This window comes from Jatropha curcas, chromosome 9, assembly GCF_041381405.1.
Source record: "Jatropha curcas cultivar XTBG-Jc1 chromosome 9, XTBG_Jcur_1.0, whole genome shotgun sequence".
NCBI lineage: Eukaryota > Viridiplantae > Streptophyta > Magnoliopsida > Malpighiales > Euphorbiaceae > Jatropha > Jatropha curcas.
Genome location: NC_143159.1, coordinates 120,904 through 139,984, shown reverse-complemented (window position 1 = coordinate 139,984; position 19,081 = coordinate 120,904). Strand labels below are relative to the sequence as shown.

Here is a 19,081-nt window from a genome sequence, read left to right as displayed (position 1 = left end):
AATTTTCAGCTCGTCTGTTCTTCAACTTTCAACGGTCATAACGTCAAAAGTTATGTGAGAGGCGGGCACCCCGCATCCGTACTTATTGTGACCGAAGCTCTCAAAATCTAAAATAAATTGAAATACGTGTTACAACATGCAAACAGAGAGATGCCAAATAAAATACTGTCAAGAAGAAAAACAAATGATGAAGGCTGTGGAGTCAGATTCATGCATCCTACTGAATGCAAACCCTAATTAACTTTGACGATTGCGGTGCCAAACGCCATAAACTTGGTATTCTAGTATTATCAACAATAAAATTCACCCAATGGGGGCTTCTGTTACTGAACGATTTACGAAAACACATTTCGCACCATAACTAACTTGGAACCAAAAGTTTGTTTTCCCAAATATAATACTAATATTTATATAATTAGCTGCATCGCACGCACGCACACATATTATATATAACTCGTAGCAAAGAGGGTAAGTTAGGAACACAGAACACAACACTATCAATCGGAGATAGATATCAGCCACACAACCCGAAAGAGCAGGAAAGGAGGAAAGACAGGAGGAGAATAGGTTAGATCATATGTTAGACCATCCACCTATCAAATATAACTCCAAACAGAAAGAGTATGACAGATATCGCATCTGCAACTTAATACACGGAAATAACTGACAAGACTTTCTTTTTTCTCCAATTTTAGTCATGCCATGCAAAATCTGCTTTGCCTTCTCCTAAGCTTCTTCCCCTCCTGTAGTCTATCTCCGCATCAGAACATGACGACCCCAGATTATATTTCCTGCTGATTTTAGACGATGTCATCTTTGAAAATATATCGTCATCATCAGTCAGAGCATGGATACCAGGTGTACTTGATCCAGAGACATCCCCAGTCTGCCGTCTTGATTTAGAATCTGGTTTTACAAGGGAACCTCATTAGTATTCTCATGCTGAAAAAGTAGCTTACAATACTATTATATTTCTCTGCATGGATAAACAAATTCAGCAGTACGTAGAAAAATATTGCCACATAATATGGAAGCAACGCAAAGGGTAGAGGAAGAGGACCACAGTAAAAAAAATTGACACATCCTGATGAGAAGAAAACAGGAACAACAAAACAACAAACGCCTGCACATATCAGATTCTCATGGACTGCACAAGTATAAGGGTTTACCTTCATATCTATCGCATGATACTGGTGCTTCACCACATACACGATCTGATTTCAATTTAAGGGTTGGCAAGTTTGTCTGTGCCTTTTGACTGTCACTCAAAGATGCAGCTTCAGTACTTCCTTCTATGGTAGGTTTATTTGAAGTAAAAGGAGTCATGGTAAATGAGTCATCCATTACATCAGAAATCTCAACATACTGTTGGGTAGTGATAATTTCATCAGCACTAAACCCAAAGGATGCTCTGTAAGCTTCTATCTCTTCCACATCTTGCTTGGGATTTCTATTGTGCCTGCTTTGGTGGCCATTTCCACCAGCAGGATAAACATCTGAATCCTTAGAAACACTTAACCTACCACCAGTATGAGGAAATGGCGGATTATGGTCAAGATAGAATCGTGCAAATGTAGCAGGACAGAAGAAATTTGTATCTTGAGATACCATGGAGGCACCAGTAGTATCATGCCCAAACAGTCTGCCAGAACCATTCCTTGAATATTTTCCATTTTGAGGCGAGACTGAAGGATCCCATTGAGGGGGGAAATCTCGTTCAGGAAAGGATGATGATAAACAGTCACCTGAGGTCCTAGAAATTGGTGAAATGAGACTGCTGGCAGGACTTCCAGGATAGAGTGAATATGTAGTTTGAAGATCACCAGCAGCAATGTAATTGGTCTTTTCAGTGCTTTTAAGATCCATAGAAGATGAGAGGAACTGAGCAAAAGGCACATCTGGGGAAGACGGCGTAGTTAAGTGAGCTAACTCTGGTGGGGGAGTAAGAGGAGCAGTGGATGGCTCAGTTGTGAAGGTTGAGAAAACTGGAGGAGAAACTAGTTGTGTTTCATGGGCATATGGTCCGGTGGCAAACATTGTGGATGACGGACCCCCAGGCGAGTTGGCAGATAATGACAAGAAGCAACTAGGTGACTGAGCTGTTGAAGGGAGAGCAGAATTTGTAAATGATGCTGGTGAAGAAGGTGGAGCTAGAAGTGATGGAGCTAGTTGTGTAGCTTGGTTGGTCAGCACACCAGCTTGAGGTCCGTTTGGCTGTGAAGCTGTTGCATTACCATCTGGAATACGAGATGCAGGCACAATACGTTTTCCACCTTTCTGCGAACCAAAACAAGAAAATGCGCCCAAGCATCCTCCCCATCTCTTTCGCTGCCAAAGAAGTAAAGTATTACCAACCCAGATAAGATACCAAAAACATAATAGGAACAGAATTAAAACATGCAACACCCATCAGATCAGCTTCAGTCTTTAAGTCAGAACCTTCTCAAAACTATGAAAACCTTCACATTCTCACCACTCTGAAAATAAGCATTTAAAATTATTGAGAGTGCTGCTATTTATATCCATTGTCTATAGCAGAACAAAGTTAGGTTCAGAAAGAAATACTGTAAAACGTTGATGAGAGATCAAAGCCTAGTTTATTCAGATAAAAATGCTATGAATGCATATACTCAGCATAAATGCATGTATTTACACAAACAAGCATCACAAAGAAGCAAGAACCAATATAATCCAGGGAAATATGCTGCAAAGTTAGACATCTGCTCACTTGGTGCATATGAGGAGCAAAGGTGTGAATAAATGTCACAACAGAAGTATCATCATTTCATTCCATTCATACTTTGGTTACACTTGAAGGTTAAAAAGTTATTCTATGAACCCATTAAGAAAAAAGTAAAAAGAACTCACAATAACATAGGATTACTCCTTTTATTTGATGAATTTGCTGCTGAATCAAATTAATAAATTTATAACATAATCCTCCTATTTTCCCCTCAAATAATTGATAATTCTTCGTCTAGTTTTCAAGTGTGGTTTTCCCAAATTTTTGAATCGCAAGCAAAAATGTAAGAGCAGAAATTTCTTACAATGTAGTAGGACTGCTTTCTAGAAACTAATAAGTTAGACATTTAAGTCCTAATTACTCACATTTTTCAGGAAGAAAGAATTCTGTCAACTCCTCCCATTCTAAATTTCTCTGTACAAAATTGTGGTTGGCTACTAGACAACAACGAACAGGAAACTGATGTCAAATTAGCAGCCTTAAGGTTGACTGCCATAAGCATCTTCAATTTTGTATATGCCATAAATAAATACCTTAATGAGACAGCTAACTGCAACTTATTGCAAATCCACTAATAGTTTAATGCAACATTATTTATGTAATCTAAATTCCAGACAGAGACTAAAGGTTAACCATTGATTTGAACATAACTAGGTCTCTAACTTGTGCGAGTAAATTGGCACATTCTTTTTTATAAGAGTCTATTTTTAGATTTTCCCATCAGTTATTGATCAACCCCTCTTTCTACCTTCTACCCTAAACAACGGAAAGACGTCTTATAGAAGATCAGAAATCCAATCCCACGACTCATTGCCAAATATGAATAATTAAATTGACAGCATAAAAAACTGGAAGGAGAAGTGTAATTTTCAAATACTGGTTCGAGATATGTATTCGCAGCCCCAAACAATGAATATACAAATGCTGATTCAAAAAAAATTCAAAAAAGAGCATAAAATTATGCAGAAAAAAGGAATAAACCTGAGATTGTCGAGTCATAGTGCAGAATTAAAAGGCAACATATGATCCTTAGGGCATGTTCATCAGATCTGTGTAGGTGAAGGATACCCCAAAATGTTCGAGAAAGAAATTAAAAACTAAAAAAAAAAGAAGTGTGAAAAAGAAAGAAAGCGAAAGCGCTAGTCCATGCATCAACAAGAGAATTGGGGAAACTTAGGAAAGAAGAACATTGGCGTTAAAGTATATAAACAGATCTGAGAAGGAAATTGAGTATGGATAAGCTTAAAAGCAAAAAAGTAGAAACCAAAAATGCAAATGAAAAGGCACTCTCAGATCTAGATCTGACCCAAAACAGCAAACCATTTTTGAGAAATTAATGATGAGACGCATACCCGTTCCTGCTGAGGGAACCTATTCTGCTCAGAACCCATTACACGCTTTGACTTGGCAATATAAGTAGTGTATAGTAGCGGAAGTAGCTCTTCGCCGGAAAAGTGGAGGATTAGTAGTAGTATTAGTAGTAGTATTAGTAGCAGTAGTAGCAGCAGCAGTAGAATTCAGTGAAGGCGCAAAAAACCGATCCTCACATTTCTTTCTTAATTGTCCATTTCCCAATTAGATTGGATTGGCTTTAGAATACTATAAGTTAGATCAGATAATTGCTAGACTTGTGGATTGTGATTCACACAGACACAGCACGCGAATAAACACACACACACACACACACTCTCTCTCTCTCTCTCTCTCTCTCTCTCTCTCTCTCCGTGTCCCTGCAAAACCAGAAGCTGACAGCATGTAGATTTTACTCCCAACAAAATAAGAGAGAAAGACAAAGAAAAAGAAACACAACAACCCAAAAAAAGAGAGAGAGAATTGAAAGAAAGAGAAAGATCAGCAATTATAAATTAATTAATCAATCAATCAATCAATCAAAAATGGATATTCCAAAAAAGAAAAAAAAAGACAAGGCAAGACAAAAAAAAAAAAAAAAAGAAAAGAAAAAGATCGCAGTGATAGAGATACTGAGAGGGAGATGGACAGTCTCACTAGTGATAATACAAATTTCTCTCTATTTAATTTTATTTTCTTTGTTTTAATAATAATAATAATAACAGTATATATATGGTGGGTGGTGATTAATGTATCGGGTTTAGAGTTTATATTAAAGAATAAAGGATTAGAAAGCATTAAAGTTAGAGCTGGAACGGTGTGGGGTGTTTTGGGACCAGAAAAGAGAGAGCAAAGGCAAAGGGCCGCCTGCCTGATCATTCTCCTAAAACATTCACATCATATTCATACCCTCTTTTTATCTTTTATACTTTTTGGGCCCCTAAATCACTTTACAGTTTTCATCAGACCCCTAATTAATTCCTCCATAACGCAAAATTTCCTCTTTTTTAATCAACTTCATAGGATTTATTGCAATGAATATAAATTATAATGTTTGATCAAAAGAGCAGTGAGTATATGGCTTTCTTATAGGTTTGCAAGATTATAAATTATAATGTTGTTCTTATAGAATTGGTAGATGCTGATAGGATTTTTGGCCTAGACAACTTTTGTAATCCTCGTTTGGGTTTTGTCCCCTCCTCCACATTCACAACCAAAAAAAACAAATATTAACTTCTGGACTATGAATCAGGCTATAATAAATTATAATTACATGTATGTTTAGTGTAATGTTATATATATCATATTACATTTCATTACAGTAAAATCTTATATTGCATGCCATTACCGTTAATATTTATTTCTTTCTTTGCAAAGGAACACATCCAGTGCCAAGCACATCAAAACAACCTATTAATATTATTAACAACCTATTTATTTTTAGATAATAATAAGGATAGCCATTGGGAGGGGCTGGAAATACGAGGAAAGAAGTAAGAATATATAACACTTCGAAGATTGACTACAAATTTTAAAAATAAACGAAAAATGATAAGACGACTTGCATGGCAAACACCGAAAAATAAAGATGGCAACATCATTCTCCTCATTGTTAGGACAATTGGAGTTGTTCGACAAATGTCAAATGGTAGCATCTGCCAAATTTAACCTTTGCTACCCATTACAATTTACAACCTTTCTCCCAATTCAATAGTTGAATTAATCAATGGATTATCAAATTCCATTAAATCGCTAATTATTTCCTAATACCCTCTAATTTAATGAAATAATATAAGAATTTCTTTGACTCGCTACAACCCTCCTCCTTTATCCGGGCTTGGGACCGGCTGTGCATCAACAAAACAAAAGGACACAGGCGGAGTTACTCTATGAACAGGCCTACTTCATAATTTGATAAAACCTCATAGAACATCCTTCCCTTGGTCAAGAAATAGGTAAAAATTGTGAACTTGTCATCCTCATATTAAACCACTAGCTGACTTGCAATTGGATGCAAGAGAGCCACGATTACAAATTGTGTGATGTTATTGTTATCTGATAATACCTTATTGTATCTTAATTATATTATGTTATCTGATGATACCTTATTGTGTCTTAATTATATGATACTCCGTATACTAATCAAAGACATTATAGTGTCAAATTTATGGTTTCCATATTTTAAACATTTTTTTTTTCTTTTTACATTAGTTAATTTCAGTGAAACTGTTTATATATGTATGGATGAGAGGAAAGTGTTCCATTAACATAGGATTCTTGATTAGTACTTGCAATTAGTATTTGGATGAGAACCTCCATTCTCTTATTACAGTTCATAAAAACAGAAATAGAAACATACCCGGAGGCCACTAAGAGATCTCCACCCCAACAGCTATAACGGTTTCTACTTGAACCCCTGCAACCAAAAGAAATTTAAGGAAAAACAACACAATTAAAAAGAAATTCATACAGCCTCTCATCCATAAATGCAAATAAATTTTGCCAAAAGAGAAAAAATAAATACATGATTGAAGACTTGAAGTGCCGGTGACTGGCATCATATCCCACCTGACCAAGTAACTATTATGGACAACAATCACGAGATTGGTTTCTGATTCCATACATGCCAGTTTTAACCACGTGACTTGCCTACCTTGCCCATCGAAAGGCTAGAAGAAGCTACAAGAATTGGTTTTTATCTAATTGGCACCAGAGCAAGCATATTTTATCCATTCATTGCCTTCACTTTCATCTCAAGTACAAAACTTTTTGCTTGTTAAATCATGCAACTCCTTGCCTTCCCTGTTAGTTTGAAGCATCACCAATTGTAAACTGGATATCAGATTTTCATTTAAGAAGTTATTTATGATCAAGGCCATGACCCATTAAAGATTGTTGGGCTTGTTAATCTCACCAAAGCTAGTAAAACTTTAGACATTAATTATTTTACAAGCAAATATTCTAGATGGCTCTCCATCAACTCAGGTTGACACGACAACACAGGTTGCAATCTCTCCTGTATTGAAGTATTAGTTATCTTTTTTTGTACTCTTTCATAACATAAATACTTTATCCCGAAGGAAAAAAAAGAGCAACGTACCCCAGATTTCTTCAGTTCCACTGATTTTTCATAACAAGATCCAAGATAAAAGAACATGTTTAGTTGCAGACCAAAGCACTTCATCACTAACCCAGAAAAAAAAAAAAAAAAAAAAAAAAAAAAAGGAAAACAAGCATATCGGTATAATTTCTATGATTCTTCTTATAAATAAAATTTCATTTTTATCGAATATATGATTTAACAATGCATGTTTGTACAACAAACTGAAATCCAAAAAATGTCATGTAAGCATGAAACAAATTCATATTTCTAAGATTTGGACTTTCTAAGAGGAGAAACTCATCTGCAGCAGAGAGAGATCTACAAGAATCCACGAGTAATTTGTACATCATCTAACACCAGTAGGTGAAAAATTCAATGGAAAAACCACCACAACCACACAACCCAGCCTTTATTGACGCCTATCATTCAGAACCTGAAACAAAACAGCAATGCATCAACCCCATCGCCCTTGCCATTATCATTATCACTATTTGGTTAAGTTGGCAAACCAAAAGCAAAAATTACCAATCCTCAGTCCCAACAAATGAGCGCAAGTGACTCAAGTAATCAGAGGCTAGATTACCGGCAAAAACATGGATTATCTGCAGAATCATTAGTGGAACAAATAGATGAGCAGAGTACCTTGATTTTATAAAGAATACTATGGGGCTGCAAAAGAGCTGCACCTAGTCAAATTTTGGTTCTTGAACTCTGTTTATAACATGAGCTTTATACTTAAACTCAATTCCAATTCATTTATAACAGAGCTAAACCAATTGAAATTAAACTAATAGATTTCTCAATTCGATTCAATTGTAAATGAAACCAGTCCAGATTTATTCAAAAATGAAATATTCCTGGTTTCTAATATTATTATAATATTATAAATACGATAAAGGAAGCAACTTTTGGAGACCATAGTACAAGTATATATATATATATATATATATATATATATAGAACTGAAAAAATCATACTTTCTATAGATTTTCTAAGAAACAAATCAATAAGTCATTTTATTTTTCTTATAAATTCAAAAATCAAATTAGTAATGGGTTATCTACAAATTCAAATGAGTTGAGCTTCACCCAGCCAAACCACATTATGTTTATTAAAGAAGTTTTAAAGTAAATTTGAGCTTCACTCTTTGATGTTACTGTGTAAGTTCAAGCAAAGCCTTTATTAAGCTAAGTTCTGAATAACTAGTTTCCAGCCCTAGAAACCCACCACTTAGGAATACAGAACAGGAGGCATAACGCCAAAATGTCTTAAGTTTATTTAGGCAGCAAAGAAAAAAAAATTACAATTCAAGTTGTTCAAGAAACCACATTGCGCATAATCATCTGTCATTTTAATCAGAAGAAGAATAATACACGCTTATTTTCACCTATTTAAATTTGTCCATGTATAAGGCAACAATTTACAGATTTAGCATCTTTATCCCTGACCCAAAAGCCCACATCCACTCAACCATTAACCTTTTTCCCAATTCCTATTACATTGAAATGAGTATCCAGATGCATCGCCAAGTTAATAAACATGCTGTGATTGTGAACCCTGGACTTAGAAACCACTTAGGTTTCACAAACTAGATAGTGCCATAATCAGTGCAAAAAAAGAATCCCATTATCATAGTAATTCCAAACAAAGAAGCAGAAGTTGAATACAAGAGCAAAAATTTACTAAACCATGTGTCTGTACATTGGTTGTGTGAGAGTGAGAGAAGAAAGAGATCATCCACAAACATGTACCATGTTCCATATTATTATTATTATTATTATTATTATTATTTTTAACTAATATGAACTTCAAACACAATGAACTCTATCCAACAGTCACTTGGGATAAAACCCAGGCTTTGTCACCATATAGCTATATGGTACAGGAGAAAAGCAATTTAGCAAGAAAAAACAATTTTTAAATAAATTCATCTTTAAACTTCATTCCTTGTAACCAAATACATGGAAATTATGAACCCGATATTTTACTTAATTCACTGTTTAAAAATGTTGGGGGAATCGTAGCTGATGAATAAGTGAAAATAATATTCAAATTTATTCAAACAGTAGGCTTTTAGGAACATACAATTGACGATAAACCCAGCCAATGCACTTTGCTACCAGACTGCAGCTCATTCATCTTGTTACAAACATGAAATACTTCCAAGCACCAGATTCTTAGGTAGGCACTCTGAAGTCAAGCTGAACAATCCAACTCCTTAATAAACGTCAGCTACAAAATAGAATTTGCATGATCATAACAAAGCACATTCACTAACTTGGAAAATCAATAACAAAGAATAATAAGCAAGCCCCAGCCAAGCTTTACAAGTTAAAGCATTCTGCAGCATAGCAAATGCAATAGATACCACATTGTCCTGCATAATTCCAATCTAAAACCTTTCTATTGGAGATATAGATCAAAAAATATCAGACTGTCGAGTGGATGTGCATGAACAAGTATCTCATTAAAATATGACAAAACAAACTTAATAGAAAAGTAATATTTAAAATAGAAATTTCAATGTAATTATATCAATTAATGGAACTTCATTTTTTTTTTTGTTCAGCTCATTGTAAAAGTGTAAAGCTAACTGGCTAATTAGACAAGTTTCAAGAGGCATTCAATTTGCTTTGCTGAACCTGAAAGTACGTTTCTTATATACCCTAGATGTGCAGAGCAACTTTGTCCAATCTCCCAAGTTTCTAGTTCACTTGGTTGTTTATCAAGGTTGAATCTGCCAGTTCAAGGCCCACCATGGAACTATGGAAGAAAGGGAAAGGGAAAGGGAAAGGGAATTTAATTAACCTAATATTCTTGAACTACAGGCACGCGCAATTGCGCATTGACAAGCCTGCCAAACAAGAAATACATATGCATTCCAGGTTGAATAAGCCATAGGTTAGTATCACTTTTAACAGAACTTGAAATACTAACAATTTGCAAATGTTCACAGCTACGGTGATCTGCACCACTATAAATTCAGCCAAAGAAGGCATTTGTGGCTTGTACATATCAAGTAAAGAATTAACTATGCCTTTCTATATCAAGAGCACCCCCATCAAATGCAAAAAACAATTAAAAAAAGAAAAAGGCATGAGCAAGAACTATAATTAACAGCTCGAAGTACAACTGGACATCTACATAATTTGGAGGAGAAAGCAATCAGACGTACCTTCGACATCTGTTGATAGCAAACATACAGAGTCAGGAATAAAACTCCAAAGTATAGCCTACAAAAATATGAGCATGAGATAAGAAAGCATCACAAATAATCTAAATCAAAGTTCTTTACAAGAAATAATTAACTATTGCACTTACCAAAAATGGCAACTGAGAATACTTCCTAATTCAATGATCCACGACACCTGAAGAAAATGTGTCAAAAAATATTAATGAATATAAAAACCCATCAAGACTGGCAACAAACACTGCCACAAAGTTAAAGACATGCATAGCCATCTTACTTCCTGGAACCACAGTTGCATGGTATCTTTTTCTCCTCCAAAGGAAATTTGTAGTTGTAAGTGATTTCTTCCCCAGCAGCTATGTGTCGTTTCGCATAAATGAAAATTTTTTTCTCACCTTCGACACTTATGACCTTTGTGTAGCAATTGGGCTGCAAAGACCATCAACTTTAAATTATAAGAATCAATAAATAAACCCATTTTTATGTAGACAAATATTTTCCAATTAAACTCGTGCAGGTACCTCACAAGAATGGTTTATGAATCTTGCAATTCCCCCACGTTTTGTAGCATCAACCTACACAATGCAGAAAGAATGTGCAGCAGTAAGTTTCCTGTTCCGACAATAATATAGCATATATCATGGAATTATAAATGAAAAATATCCATCCAATGGTGATAACAGAAGGTTTAGCAAGTCTCTGACCCCAATAGATGTCACTTATGTTGTTTGGACAAGATATTTGCTATGGATCTACTTAGAATTGAGTTTGGTGCTGCTTTTCAATATTGACTTTGAACATTTTTTTCATGCAGGTTGTTTAACTACTTTCAGTGAATAATGGTTTTCAAAAAGCTATAGCATCCAGGTTCTTCCTAGACCATGTTTTGAGAAGCTCCAAATACTGCAAATTGAATAGCAATGCCAATTGGTTGCTACACAAGCTCATACCATCATATAGACATTGAATAAATAAATTCAGTTTTGCACGATTACATGAAGCTCATTCATCTCCAATTAGTATCTCAAAAGTTACCAACACTAGATTCTCCACATCCATATAAAAAAAAAAATAAAAAATAAAAAATAAAAATAAAAATAAAAATAGTGCAGTTAAAACAAACACCAGCCCAATGTCCATCTATATAAATATAAATATTACTAAAAAACACAAATCAAAGACACAGAAGAAAATGTATGTATCTATAAAGCCCTTCAATATACCATCAACTACTGTGTCCTGAAAATAATTTAAGCTGGAAATGATTTCGGATGGGATAGGGAAAAGTGTTTCATAATATTTTGCAATCTAATTAAATAGACCATTAAAACAACATGCAACAGGTAGAATTACAGGACAAAACACATGGAAAGCTAAATTCAGGGCAAATATGAGGAAAGGTGGGGCCAGAGGCAACAATATATAAAATATCCTCAAACAAGTTAGCATAATTAATTTCAATCTAAAAGCTCTACTGTAGGAATACTAACCACATAACCATCATCAAGTCTAAAAAGATAACTGCTGCCAATTCCCATCTTCTCATAAAGACGCTCACGTATATCGGATATCTGCATACCCAATCAGAGTAGGTTCACGAAATTAAAAAGCAACAAAAATATTCAACCAGAAAAGGAGGGGGATAGAACTGATTGCTACAACTATAGGAGAACAATGAAGAAGAAATCGGAAGCAAAAGGATGAAGCAATTGAAAATGTGTAATATACTGGCACCAGTAACTAAAAACTCAAATTAAACTTACTCGAGGACGAATTAGTTCACCAACATATTCAATTACAAAATCCTCAGCCTCGATAGGCTCCAGGGCAACAAGACCCCAATCATGAATCTTGCTCCGTTGGAAACGCAAGCGCTTTTTCCTTGCCTAAAGAAGATTAAGTATTAAAACAATCAAAGAAAATATAGCCCACTCCAAAATGAATTACATTTTCAATTACCTTCAATTGTGTAGCTTTCAAAAGGTCAGCACCATCAGCTGCAGCAAGGAGATTGCGCATCTTCACCCTGTTTGTTCTCGCAGAAAGAACCTTACCATTCGTCAAATGAGAAGTATAAGCCTCAAAACTTGAAAGGTTGGCAAGAACACGGTGAATGCCCCTAACACGCGCCCTTTCAGCAGGACTTGCATTACGTGACCATGTGTGCCACTCCCAGCCATTAATTGAAGAACGTGCACATCCATCAGATTTAGGGCAAGGATTTGATTTCTTGGATTTACTTGACTTTGTCTTGGGCAATGTAACCTGTCTAGTTGCAGCTTGCTTGGAAGCACAATTGGCCACTTTCAGAATCTTTGTAGGATGCATTGTTGACTCAACACCCTCTGAATGCTTCCTTTTCAACTTTGACGTCTTAATGGCTACTTACAAAATAGACAAATAAAACCATAGCATTAAGCACAAAGTCCTGAATTGATTCATTAGAAAATTTATGAGAGCATAATGATTACAACATCATGAAGTTGCTCACCAATTAGGTTATTTTTGGAACAATCTTGAGTCAGTGATTTGTCACTTCCAGCATTATGGATTTTGCTATCAATAACCTTCTTAACATTAGCACGATCCTTACCGAAGTCTGAAACACTCTTCCGAGCAGGTTTTACAGAGTGCTCTATGACCTTATTATCTACATAATAGAGTCAATAACAGTTACAATATGTAAAATATTTTTCATCAGAAAAAAAACTTCTGGCAAAATGACGTACTAGGTCTTGCAACTGCATGCTTAATCTTCATTACTTTTTGATGAGTACCATTTTTGGACAATGATTGATCATTTGATGAATTGCTTTTAACAATGGCTTTTGAAGACCTAGACTGGGAAGATAATACAGCCTGGACCTTGGTTAGTTGCTTCTTCTTGGGAGTTGCAACAACAGGTTTGACTTCTATGTTCTCAGCAAAATCTCTGATAATGTGATGCTTTTGAGACTTCTCGACAGGCTGTTGCTGTAACCCTGCATCAACTGGAGTCATAGACTGAGAAGATGACCCCAACTTCTTCCGCACCAACTTTTTCTTGCGGTAATATGTGTATTTACCAGTGACCAAAGACATCACTGTAGCATCTGAACTATCAGACCTCCTTAAACGATCCTTAACTTTGTCCAGTGAAGTATTGCCATCATGTGCTTTTTTTGCATTAAATGTACCTTCCTATAACATTCAGAAGAAATATTAGCTGAAAGGATTCGGATGCTTCAAAACCCTAACACAACATGAAAAAATTTATGAACAAACACAAGTAAATTTGATCAGAGGAGATCAAGTTTTAGAAATTCAAAGGGGAACACAAAAGTTTAAACACATACCACATTGGAAAGTTCAAAGTGCCTTTCTGAATTAAGCTGGAATCCAATAAACTGATTAAGGATACCGTCAATAAACGATGATTTCCACTCTCTTAGTGCATCATCATGCAATCTCTGCCTGACTATTGCCATGGCAACATATTCTCTGATTCTAGGAGTAGACTCATCTGATCTTGAAGGTTGGAATTTACATATAGGTGAAGGGACAAGAATTCCAGCATTATCTTCAAGTCCAGGTAGTGGTGACTCATCAATATTTTGGTCATCCATAATATCTTCGACACATGCCAATGATTTTTCAAAAATACTTGCCAAAAAATTTGAAAAACGATTTTCAGATACAAAGGAGCCAGAGGGCATTCCAGCTATCAATGAACTTTGAGAATCATTGGATGTCTCAATCTTGGAGTCAATCCTCAGTTCCCCATCCAACTCTGGAGAACTAAATTCAGTTGTCTGGCGACACTGACCTGAAGATTCAACAGTCTCCTGCAACAACAAGAATATATAAGTATTAAATATAGCTGTAGATAAAGTTTTCATTCAATGATCATCCCCAGCAATTTTCTTCACATAAAAAAAAGAGGTATGACAGACACATAGAGATAGACAGCAGAAACTACTTTCTGTTACCTCATTCAAGTTGTCATCCTCTGAGTATTTAACTATTTTCATGGCTTCCTCTTTGACAAGAAATTTAACATATTCAACCAAAGACACCTTTGTGGACAAATGTAGCTCATTTTCCACGCATTCTAAGCAGCAATTTATGCCATTGTATAAAAAACCCTTGCATGATAGGCCATCCAGTTTAGATGACTCCTCTCCCATAGTAAAAAATGAAGCAATTATAGGTGATTCTGCATGAATATCCTTTTCAACCGTCACAATTTCAGAACCAGGAGAACAATCAACATCACAACCAGAAGACTCTTGCCTGGATAACTGTAAAAACAGTGAAACATCACTCAGCTATTATACTTGCACAAATATTAATAAGAGGACTAGTAATTGCAATAGTAATAACAAAAGTTAAACACCTCTAAAAAAGTTCAGTACATACAAGTTCATGGGGTGATTTTTCAGTCTCCTTGCCACGATCCCTGATGCTAGTAGGAATTCTAACCTTCCGATGAGAAAACCAAAGTTTTCTCTTTCGCCAGGAAGTAGAATACTCCGCTATGGCATCATAAACAACAGCATTCCACATGACTTCCATGCAACAATCGAAAAGAATTCTACAAACAACTGCATATGACCTCCAGAAGTTGTCAATGCTTCCAACAGATTTTGTGCTTGTATGGAACTGCACAGACACCTGATCAACTTGAGCCTGATCAGAGCTATGATTGCAGGTTGCAGCTTCAGCCTCAGGAGGAGCATGATTATATCTCTCGGGAGGAACTTCAGACTGTTACAAAATATATAATGTATTCATCAAGTCTAAAAAACTACAGCTTCAAATATTCATGCAATTGTATGATATTACCATTCTTTCATCTGTAGAGCATGTTTTGGCAACTTGACTATTGAGCTTAAGGTTCTTATGTGCTTTTTTTGCGTTAACAAACTCTGATATGACATTTCTGATTATCTCATCTAACGCGACTCTACGAGCTGCTTTTATTATTCCAGAGTGCAGTTGACAAGAAACTTCATCAGAGATTTCAGATATGAAGCTATGTAGTGAGCTAGTCTCAGTTTTGGCATCAGATACAAAGACAGATTCAGGCTTCTCCATTCTCCATGAATTCACAACAGATAACAGTTGAAGTGGTCTAAACTTATTTTCAGTATGATATATCTGCCAAACAGGATATAACAAAATCAGAGTGAGGAACGGTAAAATAGTTAGAAGCACTTAGTGGCAAGGATTAGAATCCAAGGGACAAGAAATCATAAATGAAAGTAACCTTTTACGAAATAAATTAAAAGGTGAGAGAAGCAGTTCAACAAGTTGAGTCGCACTAACCAACTACAACAACATTATGAACAAAATGGCTAACAGTTGAGAGGAATAAAATATTTTAGTCTACCCCAAATACTAACCGCTAGGATAATTTGATCTTTTAAACACAATGGGCCACAGATATCTTGGATTATCTATCATCCAAAGTACAACATGCAGCAATGCAACATATCAAATATGAATTTCAAGCAGAAAGGAACTGTATCCAAACGGAAAGCTGATCAGCCTTTTATAGATAATCAGATAAGAACTCATGAATCCAGCTTCTTGTCTCCAAGTGATAAAAATTTAAAAGTTAAAAGTATTTCCATTTTCACATTAACAAAAGAAATCCTCAAAAACAGCAACCTTTACTAGTTCCCCTAACTCATCAACTCCCAATAAATAACTGAATTCAATTCAAATACAGTAGTGAAAATGGCTGATTGGATAATAGTAATGGTTTCATAGCTTACCATCAATGAATCCTGGAGATATCCATAGTGATGCCAAGAATAAAGTTCCAGAAGAGAATGTGGCCCGTGTTTCCTCCCTTCATCATCCTCGAATATCCAACAAGTATCTTCCCCTGACTGAAAGCAAAATAGTAGAAATGAAAATCATGAAGTGCTGCATAATCTATAGAAGAACTATGCATAGGAGAGAGATAGAAAGACTGGCTGAATGGATCCATATGTAATGTAATGCAAAAGGAAGTGTTAATACCGGTAGTGGGAATGGTGTATTATGGGTATCTGCCTTGGAATTTGAGATTGGCAGATTGGAGCTACAAGCATGGTTATGCAAATATGAATGGGATGTCAGCTGAGAAACTTGAGCACCATGCGGAAAAAAGCCCTCCTGCCTATGTCCAGTCAAATCCATATTGAAAGAGGAAAAACAATTTGTAGGTGAGGATGCTCCTGAACTACCCATGCCAAGATATACAAAACCAGTTGCAACATGGTCGGGAAACTGCTTGAAGTACTTCAAAGGTACAGGATTGATTAACGCCCCATTTACATTGGGATACACGGGAAGATCCTCAGGCAGGAATCCTGTCAATAAACCCTCATATAACTGCTGCTGGATATAAGGACCACACATTTGTCCATTTTCATTAATATACATCCACCCACTCACAAAAGCAGGGGGCACATAACCAGAGTAATTCTTGTCCGGGAAAGAGGTCCATGATCCCCCAGCATTACTAGACTCCGGCACGTCACCACTATTTCCATTCAATTGACAACTAGTCTCCAACACAGTATTAGAACAAATCTTTTCATCGAAACTGCTGCATGATGAAGAAGCATGATTGGCATTAAAACACCTGACATAGCATGAGCAAAATTATATCATGATAACAATCAAAAAACTGAAAATTCATAAAATTTGACATTGGAATAACAAAAAAGAGAGTAAATAATGCAATTGTGCATTACCCACGAGATGAGCATTCGCTTGTGTTCGACTGAAGTGATGCGGCACCAATACAGGTATGCAAATCTAGTTCCTGATGCTCAAAATCTGAAACTTTCAACCTTTTTCTAGATGAGAAAGAGTTGTTAAATTCTTGACCAAGCGCTGACGAAGAAACCATGGTAAGACGATAAACACTCCCTGGAAAGCAAAATAACCCAGAGAATCTCCCTGCAATAGAATTAGAAAGACATTATCTACCTCACTTAGAGCTTACAACTAATTACTAACCAGAAATTGAGACGATTGCAGACAGTTTATTAAGACAAAAGACAAACTTATGCACAGATGAGAGCCGCAGATAGAAATAGAAACAGATAGATTGCCAGCAAGCCGATAATACAAAATTAAAAATATATCGCTATTATATTCTAAAAACCGGTAGCTAACGTCTCAATTATGTGGATCTAAATAAAATAAAAAGGAGACTTTCTATTTCATTGTCAACGAATGGGATCTCCTGATACAATAATCAATTGAATGAAAACAATAAAGATAGAACATCAACGAAATTAAACTGATTAGCTCCCATTTACCAGGCGCCGATGTGTGCGTGCGACGGCGGTCACGGTTAGGAAAGCGGAGTATAGGAGGCGTCTCTTCCTCGCGCACCCAAAAGGTAACCACGGATATTACGACCTCGCTTCAATCAAGCACCCTTCAATATTTTATATCTCACACCAATTTTAGACACGAGAAATAAGAAATACATAATACATGGGTGTGTGGTTTTTTTCTAAAAAATAAAAAAATTAATGCATCCAAATGGCTCAAAATAATATTGAGGCTATGTACTAGAGGACAATCCTTCTCTTCCTCAGTAAAAAATTCAAGTTTTTTTTTATTTATATAAATAATTCTACTTTCTAAAAAGTAGATTATTTTACCTTCATTTTTAAAAGCTCATTTGATTAAAATTACACTATTATTTTTTTATAATTAAGGAGCAATTTATAAAAAAATCACAATAGAATTAAGTTTGAAAATGAGGTTTTATCTTCTGTATGAAGGTCCAATTTCTCCGGTTAAAGAAACTAATAATCTATTTTGTATGTTGAATTGCCAAAAAAGGCTACTTGCAGACCAAAAATGCACAAAAAAAATCCTCAACAAGGTCGATAGTGGCGGAAACCGGAAAAGATATTCAAGGGTAAAAAATTTTTAAAATTTAAGAGGGTCAGTTTAAAAAATTTACTATTTTATAAATAAAATGTCAAATTTTTTTATTTTATAAGATATTTTTTAAAAAATCTAAAATTTGGCGGATGGAGGAACACTGCTGGCAACCCGTAATTAAGCTATTATGGATAGAAATTCTCTATGAAAAAAAAAAGTATAACAAAATTAAAAAAAAAAAAAATCAAGATATCAAAGATAGATGATAATATAAAAGATACACTTAACATATAATAACATATAAGAGATTTGTACATTTAGATAATAATAGAAAAGATACGCTTAACATATACCAACCTATAAGAGATTTGTACATTTAATGCAATTTAAACAGACAAATATGTAAGAATTATTGAAAAAACACAAAAAGAAACTAAAAGAAAAACGAGATATTGTTCGGTAAAATTAATTGTTTTTATAGTTGTTAGTTGTTTTAGTATCGTTTAGCTGTTAGCTGTTTTAGTAGCTTTTCATAAAACGCTAAAAGTTGTGTTCAGCAATAACTTTTTAAGAAATTTTTAACGTTTTGACTAAACGATATTTTTTATAGTATTTAATAACATAGTATTTGAACTAAGCTTTTAGAGGTTAATGTAGCATTTTTATGAAAAGTTAATTTTTGTAACGTTTAGTTTTTAGCGTTTCATGAAAAATTACTTAAACAGTTAACAACTAAATGCTACCAAAACAGTTAATTTTGCCGAACGGACCCAAAAGCTAAACATTACATGAGTTACCTTTTCATAAAACGTAA

General features: G+C 35.1%; 2 protein-coding genes across 7 annotated transcripts; both read right to left on the bottom strand.

Moving 5' to 3' along the window:
• Positions 1–379: 379 nt before the first annotated feature.
• On the bottom strand, positions 380–4,942 carry LOC105635138 (hydroxyproline-rich glycoprotein family protein). 3 transcript variants are annotated; one of them, XM_012218136.4, is made up of 4 exons: positions 4,096–4,942; positions 3,725–3,792; positions 1,170–2,328; positions 380–906 (listed from the first exon to the last, which is right to left on the bottom strand). In XM_012218136.4, exons 2-4 carry the CDS (start codon positions 3,740–3,742, stop codon positions 692–694), a joined length of 1,392 nt encoding a protein of 463 aa, XP_012073526.1. In that variant the 5' UTR covers positions 3,743–3,792; positions 4,096–4,942; the 3' UTR covers positions 380–691. The 3 variants fall into 3 exon arrangements, with proteins under 3 accessions (XP_012073526.1, XP_012073525.1, XP_089582590.1); XM_012218135.4 differs by lacking the exon at positions 3,725–3,792 and having other exon boundaries at positions 4,096–4,940; XM_089726464.1 differs by lacking the exon at positions 4,096–4,942 and having other exon boundaries at positions 3,725–4,086.
• A 734-nt stretch (positions 4,943–5,676) lies between these two features.
• Positions 5,677–17,844, bottom strand: SDG25 (SET domain protein 25). Of its 4 annotated transcripts, XM_089726457.1 has the most exons (23): positions 17,688–17,844; positions 17,115–17,322; positions 16,396–17,002; positions 16,146–16,262; positions 15,211–15,525; positions 14,785–15,132; positions 14,355–14,666; positions 13,722–14,210; positions 13,116–13,566; positions 12,878–13,036; positions 12,346–12,767; positions 12,150–12,272; positions 11,877–11,957; positions 10,908–10,961; positions 10,664–10,815; positions 10,518–10,564; positions 10,372–10,429; positions 9,282–9,428; positions 7,722–7,798; positions 7,194–7,629; positions 6,618–6,895; positions 6,453–6,509; positions 5,677–5,940 (listed from the first exon to the last, which is right to left on the bottom strand). In XM_089726457.1, the coding sequence occupies exons 2-16, from the start codon at positions 17,270–17,272 to the stop codon at positions 10,543–10,545; spliced, it is 3,810 nt and encodes a 1,269-aa protein (XP_089582583.1). In that variant the 5' UTR covers positions 17,273–17,322; positions 17,688–17,844; the 3' UTR covers positions 5,677–5,940; positions 6,453–6,509; positions 6,618–6,895; positions 7,194–7,629; positions 7,722–7,798; positions 9,282–9,428; positions 10,372–10,429; positions 10,518–10,542. The 4 variants fall into 4 exon arrangements, with proteins under 4 accessions (XP_089582583.1, XP_089582582.1, XP_012073523.1 ...); XM_089726456.1 differs by having other exon boundaries at positions 6,618–7,629; XM_012218133.4 differs by having other exon boundaries at positions 6,662–7,629.
• Positions 17,845–19,081: the final 1,237 nt, after the last annotated feature.